The sequence below is a fragment of the Acipenser ruthenus genome, chromosome 9 (genome assembly GCF_902713425.1).
Source record: "Acipenser ruthenus chromosome 9, fAciRut3.2 maternal haplotype, whole genome shotgun sequence".
Classification (NCBI taxonomy): Eukaryota; Metazoa; Chordata; class Actinopteri; order Acipenseriformes; family Acipenseridae; genus Acipenser; species Acipenser ruthenus.
In genome coordinates this window covers 11,826,966-11,844,287 of record NC_081197.1, presented here as the reverse complement: position 1 = coordinate 11,844,287, position 17,322 = coordinate 11,826,966, and the positions used below count along the sequence as shown (strand labels likewise).

At 35.3% G+C, this 17,322-nt stretch overlaps 1 protein-coding gene across 1 annotated transcript in view; it reads right to left on the bottom strand.

The window, feature by feature from the left end:
* The window catches only part of LOC117406278 (cytoplasmic dynein 2 heavy chain 1-like), a 149,648-nt gene that overhangs the window by 128,461 nt on the left and 3,865 nt on the right, over positions 1-17,322 (bottom strand). Inside the window, exons 3-33 of the mRNA XM_059031142.1 lie at positions 15,361-15,531; positions 14,949-15,087; positions 14,555-14,673; positions 14,106-14,250; positions 13,149-13,381; positions 12,663-12,797; positions 12,448-12,561; positions 12,049-12,160; positions 11,824-11,948; positions 11,225-11,400; positions 10,482-10,677; positions 10,263-10,358; positions 9,376-9,537; positions 9,149-9,247; positions 8,401-8,540; positions 8,057-8,285; positions 7,780-7,907; positions 6,974-7,089; positions 6,647-6,774; positions 5,940-6,089; positions 5,468-5,673; positions 5,207-5,362; positions 4,863-4,977; positions 4,371-4,541; positions 3,223-3,605; positions 2,622-2,754; positions 2,355-2,472; positions 1,508-1,620; positions 1,303-1,416; positions 435-585; positions 137-342 (exon numbers count right to left, since the gene is read on the bottom strand). Of these exons, the coding sequence (XP_058887125.1) occupies positions 137-342; positions 435-585; positions 1,303-1,416; positions 1,508-1,620; positions 2,355-2,472; positions 2,622-2,754; positions 3,223-3,605; positions 4,371-4,541; positions 4,863-4,977; positions 5,207-5,362; positions 5,468-5,673; positions 5,940-6,089; positions 6,647-6,774; positions 6,974-7,089; positions 7,780-7,907; positions 8,057-8,285; positions 8,401-8,540; positions 9,149-9,247; positions 9,376-9,537; positions 10,263-10,358; positions 10,482-10,677; positions 11,225-11,400; positions 11,824-11,948; positions 12,049-12,160; positions 12,448-12,561; positions 12,663-12,797; positions 13,149-13,381; positions 14,106-14,250; positions 14,555-14,673; positions 14,949-15,087; positions 15,361-15,531 (4,779 nt within the window). The remainder of the gene's footprint in view (positions 1-136; positions 343-434; positions 586-1,302; positions 1,417-1,507; positions 1,621-2,354; positions 2,473-2,621; positions 2,755-3,222; positions 3,606-4,370; positions 4,542-4,862; positions 4,978-5,206; positions 5,363-5,467; positions 5,674-5,939; positions 6,090-6,646; positions 6,775-6,973; positions 7,090-7,779; positions 7,908-8,056; positions 8,286-8,400; positions 8,541-9,148; positions 9,248-9,375; positions 9,538-10,262; positions 10,359-10,481; positions 10,678-11,224; positions 11,401-11,823; positions 11,949-12,048; positions 12,161-12,447; positions 12,562-12,662; positions 12,798-13,148; positions 13,382-14,105; positions 14,251-14,554; positions 14,674-14,948; positions 15,088-15,360; positions 15,532-17,322) is intronic.

Sequence of the window (17,322 nt, the reverse complement as noted above, 5' to 3'; positions counted from 1 at the left end):
TATATACAGTATGCCATTGAAGGAATTAAACATACAAATTCAAAACATATTTTACATTTATTTTTGCCCTATTTGACATAATCAACAAACTGGCAGTTATTTCAGAAAGCAGTCATTAGCTAAGGCCATAATGTACCTGGTATTCATATGTATAATGGAATTCCGCATCGACCATCTGAATGTAGCATTTCTTGTCTTGCTTCATATAGAATCGCAGCTGCTTCTTCCAAGCCCAGTCCTCCTTACTGCTCACCTCTGCTTCTTGAAGCTGCTTCACAATATCAATATTATGGATGATGTCAAGGATAAGGGCTTTTAATTTTAGCTGCAAAACACTAACATCTGCAAAAACAAGCCAGTAATTCATAATTATTAAAACAGCTGTAACATTTATTACAGTAATGACACAAATTAATGAATTTCTAAAAACACACCAGTTTGCCCTGAATCCTCATTTCTGGTATCCACACCAGTATAATGGTCCAGTTTAGCCATCAAATCCACCTCCAGTTGCTGAAGCTTATGAACCTGAATAGCATTTTCAACATCTTCTGTAAACTGGATCTGTTCAGCTAAGCACAGAATCTAAAGACAAATCAAAGAAGTACAGTTCTTGAGTATTCATGGTTGTGAAACTTGTTGCAAGAATCGAATACACAGTTAAACATTGGATCGTAACTAACAGTATCCTAGCTAATTGCCTACACAAAAAAGCCACAAGAAAAAATGAAAAGAAAATGTCGCTGGCTCAGTGATTGTGAATCTCTTTGAGAAACTGCTATATGTGAAAGGCACTACTATATCTGAAATTCCCTGCTCAGGTGGTAGAATGGCAGTATATGTATCACCACGGTGTTGTATAAATGTATCTGTCAAGGAAAACATCTGATGGAACAGTAAGCATCAACCTTGTGGAAGTGATTTAGAATAGGGTGTAAAAATGATGTTTTCACCACCTGGCACTATTTATCACAGAAAAAAATTGGAAGAGAAAATAGCCTTTGAGCGTAATTGGCAGGGCGGTTGTGGTTTTTTTTTTTTTTGTTTGTTTTTCAGATTTTTGACATTAAATATGTATAACTGATATGGATGTAGGTAAACATTGCTGCCGGGAAAGACCAAAGCTCATGTTTCACATGTCAATAGAAATCCACAGCTGGCACAGCTTGTTTTTGCTTTGTTAAAATAGCTTTTCAAAAAACAGTATTTTCATTTATGTTCTGAAAGATTATATGGATTATATTATATTTAGGAACAAACAAACACAATTATAAGCAAACACATTTAATTGAAGCCTGGTACCTGGGATGGAAAGCGTGAAGGATCAATGCCTGATCTTCTCCCAGCAGTAACACAATCAAACAGCAGTTGTTTCAGTGTTTCTTTCATCTCAGAAGCTAAATCGCTCAGCCAGACCTAACAGACACAATGTGAATTTCACAGCAATTATTCAAAAGGAAAAATAAAATATACATTTGAAATGTATCTGAATAGTTTTTTCTCTCACCTCAACATCATTTGAAATGTGAATCTTATTTTTCAAAGACACAACTTCACCCTCTAGAGATTTCATAGCAGTAATATGCTGAAATTCTTCATCAAAATCCACAGTGTTGATACCTGTCCATAAGCAAAAACCAGAAATCTCATTATATTTTATTAAATTAAAAACTAAATTTGAATATAGTGCTGCTACTATGTTTTCAATAAAATACTGCAACATTAAATATACAGGGCTACAACATTTCTGTATATCAAATATTGATTATGTAATAATTCATCCTCACACAATGCATTTGCTACTGTATGAACAGTACATATTTGACATGCATATTTATGACAACTAATAAGCAAAATTCTGAAACACTAACAGTTGGCTCAAGTTTAAACTCTAAACTAAGAATCCAAGTACTGTATATACATTTTTTCAATGCTTTGGGAATTTCAAATTTTCTGAACTTTTGTGCAAAAATATTAAAGCATGTGACTAAACAATATTGAAAATCTCTTAGAAATCTAAACCAACACAATCAAATAAATAAATTAGTATAAAGCCTATGAAACATGAGACAATTCTGGACAACTTTATCTGGAAAGGTTCAAGCAACTACAGCAATTGTTGATCACACTTCAGCAATTTTGTACATGTCAAGAGAAAAATCATTAATTTTTAATGTAATGTAAAAATGGCTTGAAAATGTTGCTTTTTACAAGCTGAAAGTTGCTGGTGTCTCATGGGCCTAAGACCCTGAAATTCAGTTTTTAAACCTTAAATAAGGTGAATTAAAACTCTAAAATTACAATACATATCATGGTATTTTTTTCTCTGAGATCATAATGATAATAAATCATACCTGCAAAAAGTTTCTTTAGGTGAGATTGAATGACAGTAGGGTTGGTGGCTTGTCCAAGGATCTCCAACAAGTCATCATCTCCAATGAAATAAAACCGTGGGAAAGCAGAACGTTTCTCCTGTTAAAGATTAAACATTAAATCTTTTGATCCATTTATGCTCTGAAAAACTTATGGTACCAAGTTATTAAAATGTAGCCAAATGCAGTAGGCCTACTTGCTGCTACACTTTTGTACTACTAAAACTTTATTTTTTATTTTTTAAATACCTCCAAAAATTCATTCAGAGATTTCTGGCACCGTTGAAGTTGATCCAGTATAGTGATAAGAGAATGCCTGATTCCTGCTCTTGCATTAAGTGATGTAACTCTGCTGTCCCTGTGCACATCTGCCATTATAGCTCTACATTACAAATGGAAAAAAGAATATGTTATTCCATAATTTTTTTAAAAGATAAAATAAGTTAATTTAAAAAAATAAGTTAATTTAAAAAATATATATATATATAGTAATTCGTTTGTAGATATTGTAAGATCCATGCTGAAATGGCATCAATAGGCTTGGTAGGCGTGGTGGCTGGTGAGTGATTTAGATGTATAAACAAACAACACCTTTATGGGAAGCAATTTCAGCCATATGCCATTTTATTGTGAATAACAGTGCAGTATTAATAAAAAAAAATTAAAAAAATGTAATCATTATTTCATGCATATGAACCTTTCAGGATTTTTACATTCCTTCATTTGAACGTATTATTATTTTTTAATGCTTAATGTTATAACTTTTGCTTTTCATCATGAATCAGCAGGGTGAGCTTGGTACTGTTTGGCATTTATATTAAGAAAACCTTAACTGGTAGAAAAAAAATACCTGAAATCCTCATCCACTCTCTTGAAGCGTGCCTGCTCCCTAGGCAGTGCTCCACGACCAAAAATGGGTTCCAAATACACCCACTTCCTCTGTATCTGGTTCAAATTGTGCAGGTATTCATCCAGTTCAGCCAGCTTTGTCTCCCATATGTATACTTTGTCCTCAAAGCCTTTGTAATATGGGGAGTCTTTCAGTGACTGAAGAAGACAGCGATTATCCCCGACCTGGTTTACAATATCCTTCCAGTCCTTGATCAGTTTTATAATTTTGTTCTGGCTGTCCTCATAGTCAGTTAGGGTGAAAACAGCACCAACTCCCCACAGGTCAAGTTCACGTAGAGCTTCTCGAATGGTGACTTCAGCCTGCGCTCGGCTATTCAGGTCCTGCAAGAATTCATAAAAGTATGTGATTTCAAAACCTAAACACCTATGGGAACATGGTATTAAACACTGATAATCATGTTCCAGTTGAAAAATGTATTTTTTCAATTTATATGTAGTAGCCATTTAGAAATAACTTAGGTCAATGGTTTTTAACCTTTTTTTAAAACTGCACCCCTTCTGTCTGGAGGTTTCAGATCAAGTAATCCTTTACAATTTTCACTCTACCGAATGGTACCAGAGTTGCAATAAAAGTTTGAATAATCTGATTAACGTATGGTTTTATACTTCTAAAAAATGCAGAGATTGCGTTTCACTAATTAGTATTCAATTATAGGACAAGTTGAAAACTGCAAAGTTCACGAGCAGCACAGAGCGCTCTAAGCAGAATCGCCTACATCAGCCACCCTAATATTAGAGTGAAGATCAACTCAATGGAAATCTCGCATTCGTACAGGTGGGTGATCATTTTGAAACTATACTATACTAAACTCTGAGATGTTAAACAAAAATTCAATATTTATGCACAGTGGTTTAGAGGTAATATATAATACCGTTAAAAAATGAATTCAAGATCGTTATTTTCTTTCACTTCCATTTTTGCATTTCTTAGTCGTCCTGCCCTATGACCCTTAGAAATACCCCCAGGGGTACACATACTCCCACTTGAAAACCCCTGACCTAGGTCAATAAGGTTCTGACAAGAATTCTTTACTTGTCATAAAACTGTGCTATTTATATATTATAATAGCATAACAAATAGCATACTTTGAGTTCTGTAGCCTTTGCAACAATTGTATCTGCCACTCGGAGCAGGTCCCCAAACACAAGCTTCTCCAGAGTGGTGCCTCTGGGGAGCCCCACGATACGGAAGAGGTCCAGCCAGTGATCCTGAGAAAGATGCTCTCCCCGGACATACTTCAACACAGGAACCACCATCTGCAATAAGATGTACAAGAAATGTTTTAGCAAATGTAATGGGTATAAACTTGCAGATTAGATACAATGTATCAACATAATTACGTTTTTTTTTTTAGCATTTCCTCAGAAAATGTATAATTGTCTTTAAAAATTAGAAATAAGCAATAATTGATTCCAAAATAGTTCACCTCTGTATTACATATAGTCTTCAAAGGGTAACATACTGGTATGCACAATAATACCCTACGTACCTATCCCAATATTGTTTATTTTATTATCTGACGTTTATTCTTCATAAGTTCTACACAAAAACCTTACAAATCCTTGACAGATCCTTACTTTGTATTTGTCAATCTCATCCTGCAGTTTTACAGTCATCGTTGTGTGTTCCTCTTGTTTTCTTAGTCTCTCATGCCACATGAAAAGGAACTCTTCAAAGAGGTAGGTCTTGCTCCTGCAGAAGTAACAGTTACATACAAAGTTTTAGTAGCCCTTATCTTGTTATAAAGTTCATGCTGTAAAGTTCATAATTACACAAACTTCTCCAGAGTGGTGCCAGTGATCCTGAGAAAGATGTTGTCCCTGGACAACCACCATCTGTGCCTTCTCTATATCACTATTGCATGGAAATATGATAAGGATTGCAAAAGCAGCTTTACAAATGGACTGTATATTGAACAGACCTAAAAGTGATCCAATCTTCCTTTGTCATCTCCAGAAATCCTTCCTGGAATTCTTCATACAGAGACCAGGTCACTGAAAAGTCCTCAATGTCTCTGAGAATGCTGTCAGCTAGGGCAAAGTCAGGCTGTTCCAATTCAAAATGATGACAGTCTTCACTAAAAGTACACAGACATATGTGTTTAAAGTTTTAACAATGTGAATGAGGTGTGTCTAAATAAAAATCTAAAATGAACAATAGTTGTATCTGTTCAAATACACACATTAGCTTTTTCCTTGTGTTTTCAAGTTCCCCAAACTCAGCCTTCTTCTCCTTTATGGTCTGGACACACTTTTGAAGGGCCTCCAAGTTACCAGTTTCAATGATGTCATCATTAGGCTTTAATTGATCCCAACGGGCTTTAAACTTTTCCAGTTCTTGTTCGTACATCTTTATACGAGATTCAACATTTGACTTCATCAACTCAACCTGTGAGCATGGGGAGAAAATACATAAAAGTAGGAGTAATAACAAACCAATGTATCCACAACTACAAATTGCCTTCCTGTGCCATAGGTATTATGATTCCACCTGACCCCACATTCAGATTTCAGCAGCACAGGCACAGACGAGACAACTCAATACAAATGTAATAGAATATGAATATGGATTTAAAAAAAAGAAGACTCATATTTTAAAATCTTATGTGAATGGTACTTTGATAATTACATTGTCTGATTATGCATTTCTCATACCTGCTCTTTGATCATAAGCTGATGACTCTCCATCATTAATTCAAATTTATCCCATCTGGCTCTGAGAGCACTGATAGCTTCAAGACCTCCACCTGCCACTGACCGCAGGAGACGGTTTTTATCTTCAGCCTCTTGAAACAAAGGTAAAATCTGGAAACAAATGCATAGTTTAAATTAAAAAAAAAGTTCCAAATTCAACCAACAAAATAGGTAGGATATGTAGGGCTGTCTTTTAAAATGATACTTTACAAATAAAAACTGTATTGCCCAAAAGAAAGGCTAGGGCATAGTCACTATTTAAAGGTGGGGGTCTTTATTCTTAATCTGATGGCATTATTTATATAATATTAAAAAAGAACAGACAACGAAATTTGACTGGAGTTATTAGATCATTTGCAAGAAGGCATCCAGCCTGTTAGCAATCACACAACCTCTTCCAAGCCAACACCTACCTGGGGCCATTTTGGAACAAGCAAAATGAATGAAAAAAGAAAAAAAAAATGAGAAAAATCAGATTTTCACTGCTGTAATTTGAAAGCATACGTAGGTCATGCAATTTATGAAAAGACCAAAGACTTGAGAAATTGGAACATGGCATTTTATGGGGTTACCAGCTACGCTGTATTGATGACCAAAAACATGTCGACTGCTCTCAAATCCCTTTTAGTCTACCATAGGTCTTGGCACAGTACTACAAAATTTCTTACTTCAGGCTTCTTAGTTTGCAGCTCTCCATGCTTGGCATTGGCCTCTCCAATTTCATCTACTGTTTGCGGTCTGGTTGACAAGGTTTCCATTGCTTCTGTGACAAAGGTGTCAATGTCTTGTATATTGGCTAAAGTAAAACAAAATAATGAATTCATTAATAAGGTAGGTATGTTTCAGAATACTCTACTTTATTTTCAAAACACTGCAAGCTCAAGGAGCCTTCCTTCTTCTAGGGACAAATGATTCAATATAACTATATTCTTCATGAATTACACATATTTGGGATTTTGAGTTCTGAATTCAATTACTGTGTCAATGTATTTTACCTTGAATAGATTTCCTCAAAGACAGGAGAAGAGCATCAAACAGCCTCTGAATTAAGTCATCAATCACAGCTTTCACAGGATTGCAGTTAATTGTTATACAATCCACCTTCGCTGTGCTGAAAATTGAAAAACAAGCAGATACAATAAGTTAAACAACAGACAGAAAACATAGCTAAATTAGGTTAATCCCTTATGGGAACTTAAAAGCAAATCACAATTACTTTGAAAATAGATGCTGGTATAAACCTATGTAACACTTTAGAGTAGGATAAATCTCTACAGATGCTCTTCCATTCCAATGATTTTCAATAATTGCATCAGCTGTTTTCATCCAACACTACATACATCACATTAGAAAGCCTTTCAGACAAGATGAGTGGGTAAGATAATTTGATTTTTCATTAGTTCAGCAAAGTAATTACATTACTTTAAGCAAAAACAGTCCCAAAATGCTGTATGTGTGCAGAGAATGTGTATTTGTATTTCTCTTAAGACACTAGCTAAAAGGCCATTAGCACAATTTGCTCAGAGAATAAAAATGCACCCAATAAAATCAGAAATAAACAACAGTCATTGAATGTAATGGCTAGTGAGTAGTTTGCAGCTATTTTATATTAATTTCCAAATTGTAGGTCTGTTATTCTTTCAGACAAAAATAACACTAATAATAATTTGGAGTAAATACCTTTGAGAATCTAGCCCACTGTGTACAAAGTATAAATCCCATTTCAAATGAATAATCTATTTATTATTATTATTGATACAATTGTCTTCTATTTCACATTCCTGCTTAGAGACAGCCTTACCTCGGCAATCGTTCTGACTCTTTCCCTCTGGTTTTCAAAGCCTTAAAATTCCTTTCCCAGTCATGGACATTGTGAAGATGCTTCTCCACTAATGCGTCAATATCCACTTGTCCAAAGACAACCCATTCCTAGTGAGAAGAGGGTAAAGATGATTCCAGTCTCAAAGTTGTAGGGGGCTATTTATATATTGCAATCTGGTAGTGGGATACTTTTATCTACTATTTTGAACTTTATATTAAAGCAAATTTTATGAGGTTAATGGTTAAATATTGCATACCTTAAATGTATCCAGAACTGCTGCCAGCCTCTTGAACAGATTTTCTGCTTTACTGAAAATAGTGACAAAGCCATTTGCATTTCTGTCAATCATGACGGTGAAAATCAGTGGTTCTCCCTGTTCACTCACTCCCTTGAACTGATTGGGAATGGAGATAAACCTCTTCATTTCTCTGAAGTATTTAGCACGGACTTCTTCAAACAGAGGCTTAAACTGCAGCCTTCCCTGTCTGTAACATTTTAGAAAAAGAAAAAGAAAAAAAGTGAAGTTGTAAAGTTGTACCGAAGGCTTAAACTATACAAATATACAGATAATATACAATATATAAAAATAAAATTACTTACTTAAAGGTTAAGTCAATGTTTATTTCTGGTAGATTCTCATTTAGTGCCTCTAAACCCACTTGATATTGATGCTCTAATGCTTTGTATAGCTGATGGTTCCAATGCTGCCTCCATGCTTTCATGTCACCTGAGCGAAAACCCTAATCACAAATAAACTTTAAATAAAACATAACTTGACACAAGTGCAAAGGCTGTAAGGAATAATAATAAAAAACAAAGCAGCATGAAACTAGTAAGAAATTTAGTGGCAAAAATTAGTATTTTTTATTATAGCAATTATAGTTCTGAGTAGTTTTTTATTGCTCGTAATATTTAATCCTATTAAAACACATGGCTTTGTGTTTTGTATAATCAGTACAGTGTATGGAAAATAAATTTAAGTTTAAACCTAGATTAAACAGCTGAATTCAAAGAATAAGTTAGAACAGTGCAATTCGGACAGTTATTCTGCCGTTAGATTGACAATGTGCTTTGCATTTAGACAGCTACAGACAGACAGGTATTTCCTTATATACCAGGATTCTGAGACTCTCAATTGCTTGTGCTAATGAATGCCCTAATCAAGTTTCATTAAAACTGGAAAAGCAATTCTCTAGATAAATGTAAAATGTGACAAATCAAAATAAAATCTAAAAACTTAAAAACGGGAAAAGGTAAATCCACTTAGTATTATGGCTACCTCTTGCAATGTTTGTTACATTTGACAGTCACTATCTTTTAAAACAAATGGTCCAATATGAAACCCTACCTGCGACTCTAGACTCGCAAAACCAGTCCTCAGCTCTTGAAGACCATCTTTCCACCGTTGCTGTTGTCGAAGTAAATCAACACTCATCATTGTTACTACCTGTAAAATAATTCATATGATTCACTTAAAATAAAATGACTGACTAGTGTAGATATTTTATGATAACGATAGAAATAGGAACAAGCGTGCAAACTGTATTAATTAAATACGTTTATTTTCACAAATACCTTTTCACTGAAGTCTGTATGCCACTTCCTCAGTTTTCTGTTCTCAGTAGAAAGACGCTCAGCTGCAGTTTGTAGTGTTTTAATATAACCCTCCAGTTCTTTGGGATTATCCCAGGTAATTTGCACCTTTCCTCCAGATTCCTTGGAGACAGCTTTTGGATTCTGCACACAGTGAGACCACAGCATTAAATCTTAAATACAGCCTCTCCTGGGGAAAGGGTTTTATGGGTATGTATTGCTGCATTTTAATATCAGAATTAACATGTAAAACATGTCAAATTAAAATGGAAATCATTTGACTGCTGTAAAAGCCTTTCTTAAATGTCTTCAAGAAAGATGTAAAATCAAAACATTTGTCATTGTCTTTTAGTAGTGCTACACATAGTATTAAATGATTTGGTTTAATAAACCAATACACTGCTGGGATAAGCCACAGCTGTAGGGAATAACCGCCGTGGGATAACCACGGATACAGTAGGAGTTAGATGTAATCCACAGGGATTTCCCAGCATCATAATATGCAGATGTTGCTTATCCCAGCACGGTATAGGTTGATCACATCACCACAAAGGCTGACTGCTCTGCCTCGCAGGAGTAATGCTAAAAACACGCAAATGTCCCTTTAAATACATACTGCTAATAGTGTTGCTTGTGAAAGAAAAGTCCTTACTGTAGTTGCAGTTTAAATTTCAGTTACTTCCTTCATTGTATAAATAGAATAGAACAGACAATTGAGCTGAGTTCATCAAAACCTTTGAAAATGTTGTACTGTGAAATTACATTTCCATGTCAGTCTGGCACTGGGCACTATTATCAGTACCTAAAGATACAGAACTTGAATCCTTTGTATCATACACAAACTATAGATTTTTGTTTTATTTTCTTACCTTTATGATTTTTTCAAAAGCCAAGGCATAATTCAACATCATTGGTCTCTGACTTGGAATCATCTGCTGATCAATTGTATTGTAAAAATGGGCAACCTACAAACAGATAAAATAAATATTTCAAAACAGAGAGTTGATTATGTTTTGGATATCATCTGCGATAACTAGCTTAAATGTAGTGCACATTGGTTTATCAAGTTATACTTCACTCCTACTTGCCTGTTTAAGAATAATTGCTTGTCTGTAAAATTTATCTGCTGAATTGGATGCCTGTTGGATTTTAGCAGGAATAGCAAATCCCAATGCAGAGAGTTGCCTCACTTCTCTCAGAAGCATCACCAAGCGGTCTGAATATTGGATTTTTAACTTCCCATCTATGTGATCCAACTCCATAACACGACTGCTGGCTTGCAGGCTATTGGAATGAACAAAATGATACAATGTTTTAGATTACATTGATCACATTGTTAAAGTTGTTGAATCAGTGGCAAATAATCGTATCAAAATAAGGCAGAACTGTTCTAGTTATTATTGTATAATATGCATTTGATATAACAAAATATTTAGATTTAAATCAGTAAAATATAATGCATATGATGCATTAACAGTAAATCAAATACCCTTTTACATGCACGCACTTTCTTTAAGGTTTTAAAAAAAAATATATATATATATATATATATATATATATATATATATATATATATATATATATATATATTAAAACATAAGTATTATAAGATTTTAGCAATAAGCGTACATTTAAATTAGCTAAAATAATTTGCATAGAAAAAAGGGGCCACTTCCTGGCAATGTCTTAACATGTGGGCTTAGATATTCTCAAAGTTTGCACCACAAAATAGAGTAAAAGAACTGTAAATGTGTCCCCTGCTATAGAAAATAAAAGTATATTTTAGTTTTTAGTTATTACTGTGATCAAAAGTTGGTGGGGACATGATCACCTGATGCCAGATTTGGGATCTGACAGCCCTGACTGAATGTCTCTGGACCAGTCATCAAACTGATCCTGTTCGTAAGCCCTTAGCTGCTCCTGCAGGTCATCTGAAACCTTTACAAATGAGCGGAATAATGACAGATCTGCAAGCAGGGCTCCAGCTATTTTAACTGAATCATCCACCTAAGTAAATAAAAATGAGAAAAAGAAGAGAACAAACTGTTAGAAAACTGGTATGTATGAAATATCACTGTGTACTCTTCGTCTTGTTTAGAGTCACTATATCATCTCCTGTTTCGTTCATCACATCCTGGTGACTGTTTAAAGCATCCTACTGGCCTCAACAGAGCTCTCCAACATTTCTTCTCTCTAAGTTCAGCTAGTATACCAATGTTAGTGTATCTGGATTCTCTTAAAAATTGTAACGCACACATACAACACTTGGCCACTGGATGCCGCTAAAGCAAAAGAAATAAAAACTTCCATAAAACCAAAGCAAAAATTAACTTTTACAGGTGAAGAGATGTGAATAATGTTTTTTGTATTATTCTAGCAAACTCTATAAAGCACTACCCAACTAATTATTTATCATTTTAAATGCATTACCTTTAGTACCAGTTGTCGTACCCAAACAATGTTATTGACAACTTCAGGGAGATTTCTGCCTGCAAGTGGTCCAGATTTTTCTCCCGGGACACCATGACATCGATTTTCAAAGTCTGTACGAATACCTGTACGAATTTTCAAAAGAAGGATTTATTCATAAATGAAATTAAAAAGGTTCTGGGAAAGATGAATAAAACCTGATCTCACCCACAGCTTAACTCTTACCTTTGGCATAGTCTAGAAGTCTTGCCAGTAATAATTCCCTTTCAGAAAGCAGATCCTTACTAATGCTTGGTCGTTTGATAAGTTCCTTATACTTTTGAAAGGCTTGAAGTAGCTAAAACAATAACAGACAAAAAAAGCTCATATTTATTGAAGGAACATAAACAATACATAAAAACATAATACATATATCATGTAAAAACCCTGTAACTGTTTTTCAGGTAAAATTCCACTTTTACACATTAAGTTAAACCCAACACATATTAAAATGAATACTCCACAAACTCCTTTAGGTATCTAATATGTACTGCAGCTCAGATACTTGGTGAATAGTACTGTAGAAACAATATCATAGATGGAATCGTATTCACAGCTTAAAACATTAATCTATTTGATATTGACCTGATGGGGGTTGTCCTGGACTTCAAGAATGCAGGCTTTCAACTTGCTTGCAATTTTCATCTCAGCAGGTGCAATGGCCCGTTCATACTGTGATACTGCAGCTTTCCACAAGGGCTGTAAGTTTGAAATAGTAAAGTTAGTTTTAATAATATTTTAAATGATACAAAATATATATATATAATATATGTATATAGTTGATTTCAAGCCTAGCTCACCTCTGTGTAGGGGTTATAGTGCAGCGGATTAAGACCAGCAAATGGTTCAAACACAAGTGCCACTGAAAGTGCTTGTTGGTTACCTTGTGGCAAAAGACGAATAAGCTTTTCATGCACAGTGCGAACTGTCAGAACCTGCAGTTATAAAAAAAAAAAGTATAATAAATGAATATGATACCGATAATCAGAAGTGTTACTTATTGATGACTTTATTACTAGTAACTTTGTGATCTATTTCATACAGGCAACAAATTTGGCACTACTGGGTTTTAAACCATGGACTGGTTGTACCTTACTGGTGATATAAAAGCACATCTATTTTATAGGGTATTTCTCATTTTAAAAAGATATAAATTACACGTTGTGTGCCTTCTTGAAATAAGGAATCCAAATTACTCAAGCAAGATTAGGCAAGTTACAGATAACTGAAGATAACTTATATATTTAACAGTTTCAATGACGATCTAAATTTCTCTTTTACAGAACCTCTTCCAGGCGTTTAGTCAAGTTCTCCAGACGTTCTGGCGAATATTTGTTGTTCTGCCACTGATGGGGTGTATAGCGTCGCCACAGCTGTCCAGTCAGATAGTCACAGGCTCCCACCCATTGCTCACAAACAGAAATGCCAGCCCGGAGTTTCTCTTTTACAGTGTGAAATGGGTCTTCCCAGAGCTTCACTGGACCCAGCTTCTTCTGAACATACCTCCCCAGGGCAGAACCTTAAAAAAGCATATTGAACACATATATTAAACACCACGGCACTTGGCACAAATTAAACTTGTGTTGAATGCATTTGGTAATAAACCAGAGCTTTATGAATATGGTCCAGATTCATCTCAAGTACAATGATGTTATACCAAGTGAATAACTTGCGTGTAGGGTGCACTATTGCACAAGTGATGTCATATAATGTAGTTTGTTATTAACATAATTACTGCCTCCATTTTATTTTGCTATAAATTTTCACTGATGTTTACATGTTAATTTAGCATATATAAATATTATAAATGCAACACTATAAATCAACTGCTGCATCTTGTTACCTCTGCTCTAAGTTACATGGTATGATTGCAGCTACAACATTGGAGAGTGTTTGAACTACAACACAGGAAGTAATTAGTTAACAGGAAGTAGCAGCACCTGCATGTTTAATACTTGAATAGGCAAAAAAAGAACCAAAAGATTTTCAACCACAGACACAAAGGGGGAAGTTATAAATGTCAACAGTGAAAATTTAAGAAATGTATTTAAAACTTTGGACAGCACTCCTGTAATTAAGTGACTCTCCCTGACTATTCCAGTCAAGGTCCTTAATTATTTAAGTGATGCTAAGGAAAATAAATAACGAAGGTATTGCTTGGAACAGGTTTTTAGGCTAGAATGGTCAGGGGAAAAAACACATGTTAGAGACCAATCCTTTCAACATTACTTGCAATGCCGTACCTATCACATCCATTAAATGCTGCATGCGTGTCTCTGGGTAAGGATCATGCTCAGTTTGTCTCCACACATCATCTAATGCGTCTCGTGTGGTGTCAACCAACTCCACAGCATCAGCCAAGGATAGGCTCTCCAAACTGTGGTAATCCTAGTAACAAGATAAAGAAAATACCTTTTCAATTAGGATTATTAAACTATTCCATCAACACTTTCCAGTGTTCAGCTGATCAACTGATTTAAAATATTAAATAATACTGAGCCTAATCATATTTAAAACCAAATAGTACATAACAGGTAGAAGAAAAGTCTTTGCCATTGACAATTACTTAGAAGTCAAACCTTAGCCTGAAACCTCTGTAAAACCATCATCAACAATACAATCTTCTACAATATAAGTATGCAGTTTATCCTAAAGACATACCAAAAGAATATCTGCCCTACCAAACACCTACCTTTACTATTGGTTCAAAAAGACTGTTAAAATGGGCAGCTCTCTCCTTGTTGCTGGACTTGCCTGCAACTTGTGCAAGTTCTGCCCAAAACTGAAATTCATCACATGGTGTTAAAATCCCTGCAACACCAGAAAAGAAATGCAATGAAGTAGTTTTCTTTAATTGGTAATGGTGTAAGACAGAGGTAGGACAGACCAGGGAAACTGTGTCTTTAACATTACTTTTATTTTGTTTTGTTTTTTGTAATAGTATTAGATGGAAACATTCTCATGTTTAACATAAATAGAGAGAGAGAGTTTAAAGCATACAGACATGCATTTAGTTAAAGAAAACATTATTCTGGATCAATGTATCCACAGCCTTACACAATCTCAACTTTTTTAGATTTCCATACCCAAAATATCATCTTCTTTGCCAAATTTCTTTCCAGTAAAATTTAGGTCGGATCGCCTTACAACAGAGCCCAGTCCTGCTTCAAGTTCACTCAAGAGGTTTTGAAGTTTTGGGTCAAAATTCTTGCTCCATTTTTCATCCTTTAAAAAAGGTGTAGTAAAATTGGTTATAATATAATGCAAACTTCTAGAAATGTTAAAAACACTCAATAATATCTCCTATTAAAAACTGTCAAGTACAAAACATAGGCATTGATGAAGGCCCAATCAGGCAATCTTATTGGTCCACAAGAGCTGGAATGACCCTGTATGTTTTTACATCTTAATAGTAAAACACTAAGACAAGTTAGCATGCATATTTTTATATGCAGAATTAACATTTTGAAGAAAAAAAATTCAGAATGTAGCACCCACCTTTAAAAGTATTGGTGCAAACACCTGATGCACAGCCTGATATAGTGTGTTAATGGGGGAATCCAACATTGAGGACACCAGAACATTACTGTGAAGATTGTCTTCAGTTATAACATCTGGTCGCAGCTTGAAGAACACCAGCACTTTGTCCTTTGAGTCACTTGAATCAACCTATTAATAAGCACAATATGAATATTTCATATTTTTGTGTAGTCTCTCTGCTTTTAACTTCCACTTGGTTTCCAAATCCTAACACCCTGAGGTAACATCAGATGGTACATACTAGATAACAAAAGTCCCACAGGGTCCATTCACAAACATGCACACAGTCTGCCTTAGAGTAGAAGTGGCACATAACTGACTTTTTTTATTAGAAACCTAGACCTTAAAAAAAGAAAATACCCAAGCATTTGTAAATAATATATAACTAGAGGACACATTAAACTATGAATCATTGTTCACATACTGTGTAAAGAAATATGTATTTTATTTTCCTGTCATTTGGACTTTATCCACTTTGAATATCTAAATGCAGATCACAAACATTTAAAAAAAACATGATATATGCCTATACCGGTATTTGACAGAGATCGAAAGATTGTTGGTGTTAGATCTCCCTCCCGACCTGTGAGGGCACTGTGTAAAGGGAACAGAGTACCCTGGACTAAATGGCAGACAATTTATTCCTTGGGTTAGGTGGAAGTCGGCCATCTAGAAAAGGGGCGGAGCTACGGTACCCAAACTCAATAACCCGGACGGGAAACGGCATGGCAGCCACGGATTGGAGGAGCAGATACGCTCGTTAACCTAGGGGTCATGAGGAGGGTATAAAAGGGGTCGTAGTGCAAGTAATCTGTTCCTTTGTAAATGGTTAGATCGACCTAAAAGGAGACCCTGTGATTCCAGAAATCGTGAGTGTTGTGTTCTATTTGTCCGTGTTAGTAAAACTATTTGTTGTTGTAGACTACAACTAACACGATCCGGAACTGTAGCGAAAGCCAGCACTGTCACCCCACCACCACTCTTCCATCCTAGATTATATATATATATATATATTTTTTTTTTTTTTTTTGCACTGCTTTGTCGCTCCTACACTTTTAAATGTTTTAGGAATAACCCTGCTTATACATAAAGAATTTGCACACCGGTAAACTCCAATACCCAAAGGATTTATGAAAAAAGCCTTGAAATTACGAATCATCAACTACTGTAGTTAGGTTAAGCAGTGATGATCACCCAACCTTGGCAAGATGAGTGACAAATGAATTTAACGGAAGAAAGGCTGTCTGTGACATTCAAACCTGAGTGGGTAGATGAACTTGAAAGAGCCCCTTAGGGACACTGCTTTAGATAAAAGCAAACCATGGAAGTGGAAGTCACTGGCAATCAAGTGGCATGCCACAAGTTGACACTAAAGAAATTGTGTTATCTAAAAGTATATGACAAGTGGAATCTCTCAGCCATTCAATTTCATAGGGGTGGGGATTCCAAATCCTGTTATCCTTCATTAACATGACAGGGTACAGTTCCAATATACAAGTCACAAAGATTCCCATTCACAGCACAGCATAACCAATTGCTGAACAACTGACTCAGACTCGGAGCAGGTGCAGTACATAACTGACTTGTAATAAAATACAGGATGTTAAAATAGATACTACAAAGAAATAGCTACTGTATATTTAGAGCAGTGTGAGATTTGAGGGGGGGAGGGGGGGATTTCCCTGGCTTTGCACTTTCAATTTTCATCCCCGGAAGGGGTAATAGATTTTGCACTTGCAATGTCTTTCTTCTGGAAAATGTAATTTATACAAATAATATTGATATCCAAATGCATTTACAGTAGGCTTTCTCTCGTGCAGCACACTGCCTCACTGGTTCTCAGCGTCTCAATGGACTGTTTTCTAGCTGCCACATATGATTGTTTCTCTAAACACTTTCGAGCATGCAGACACCAGGAAC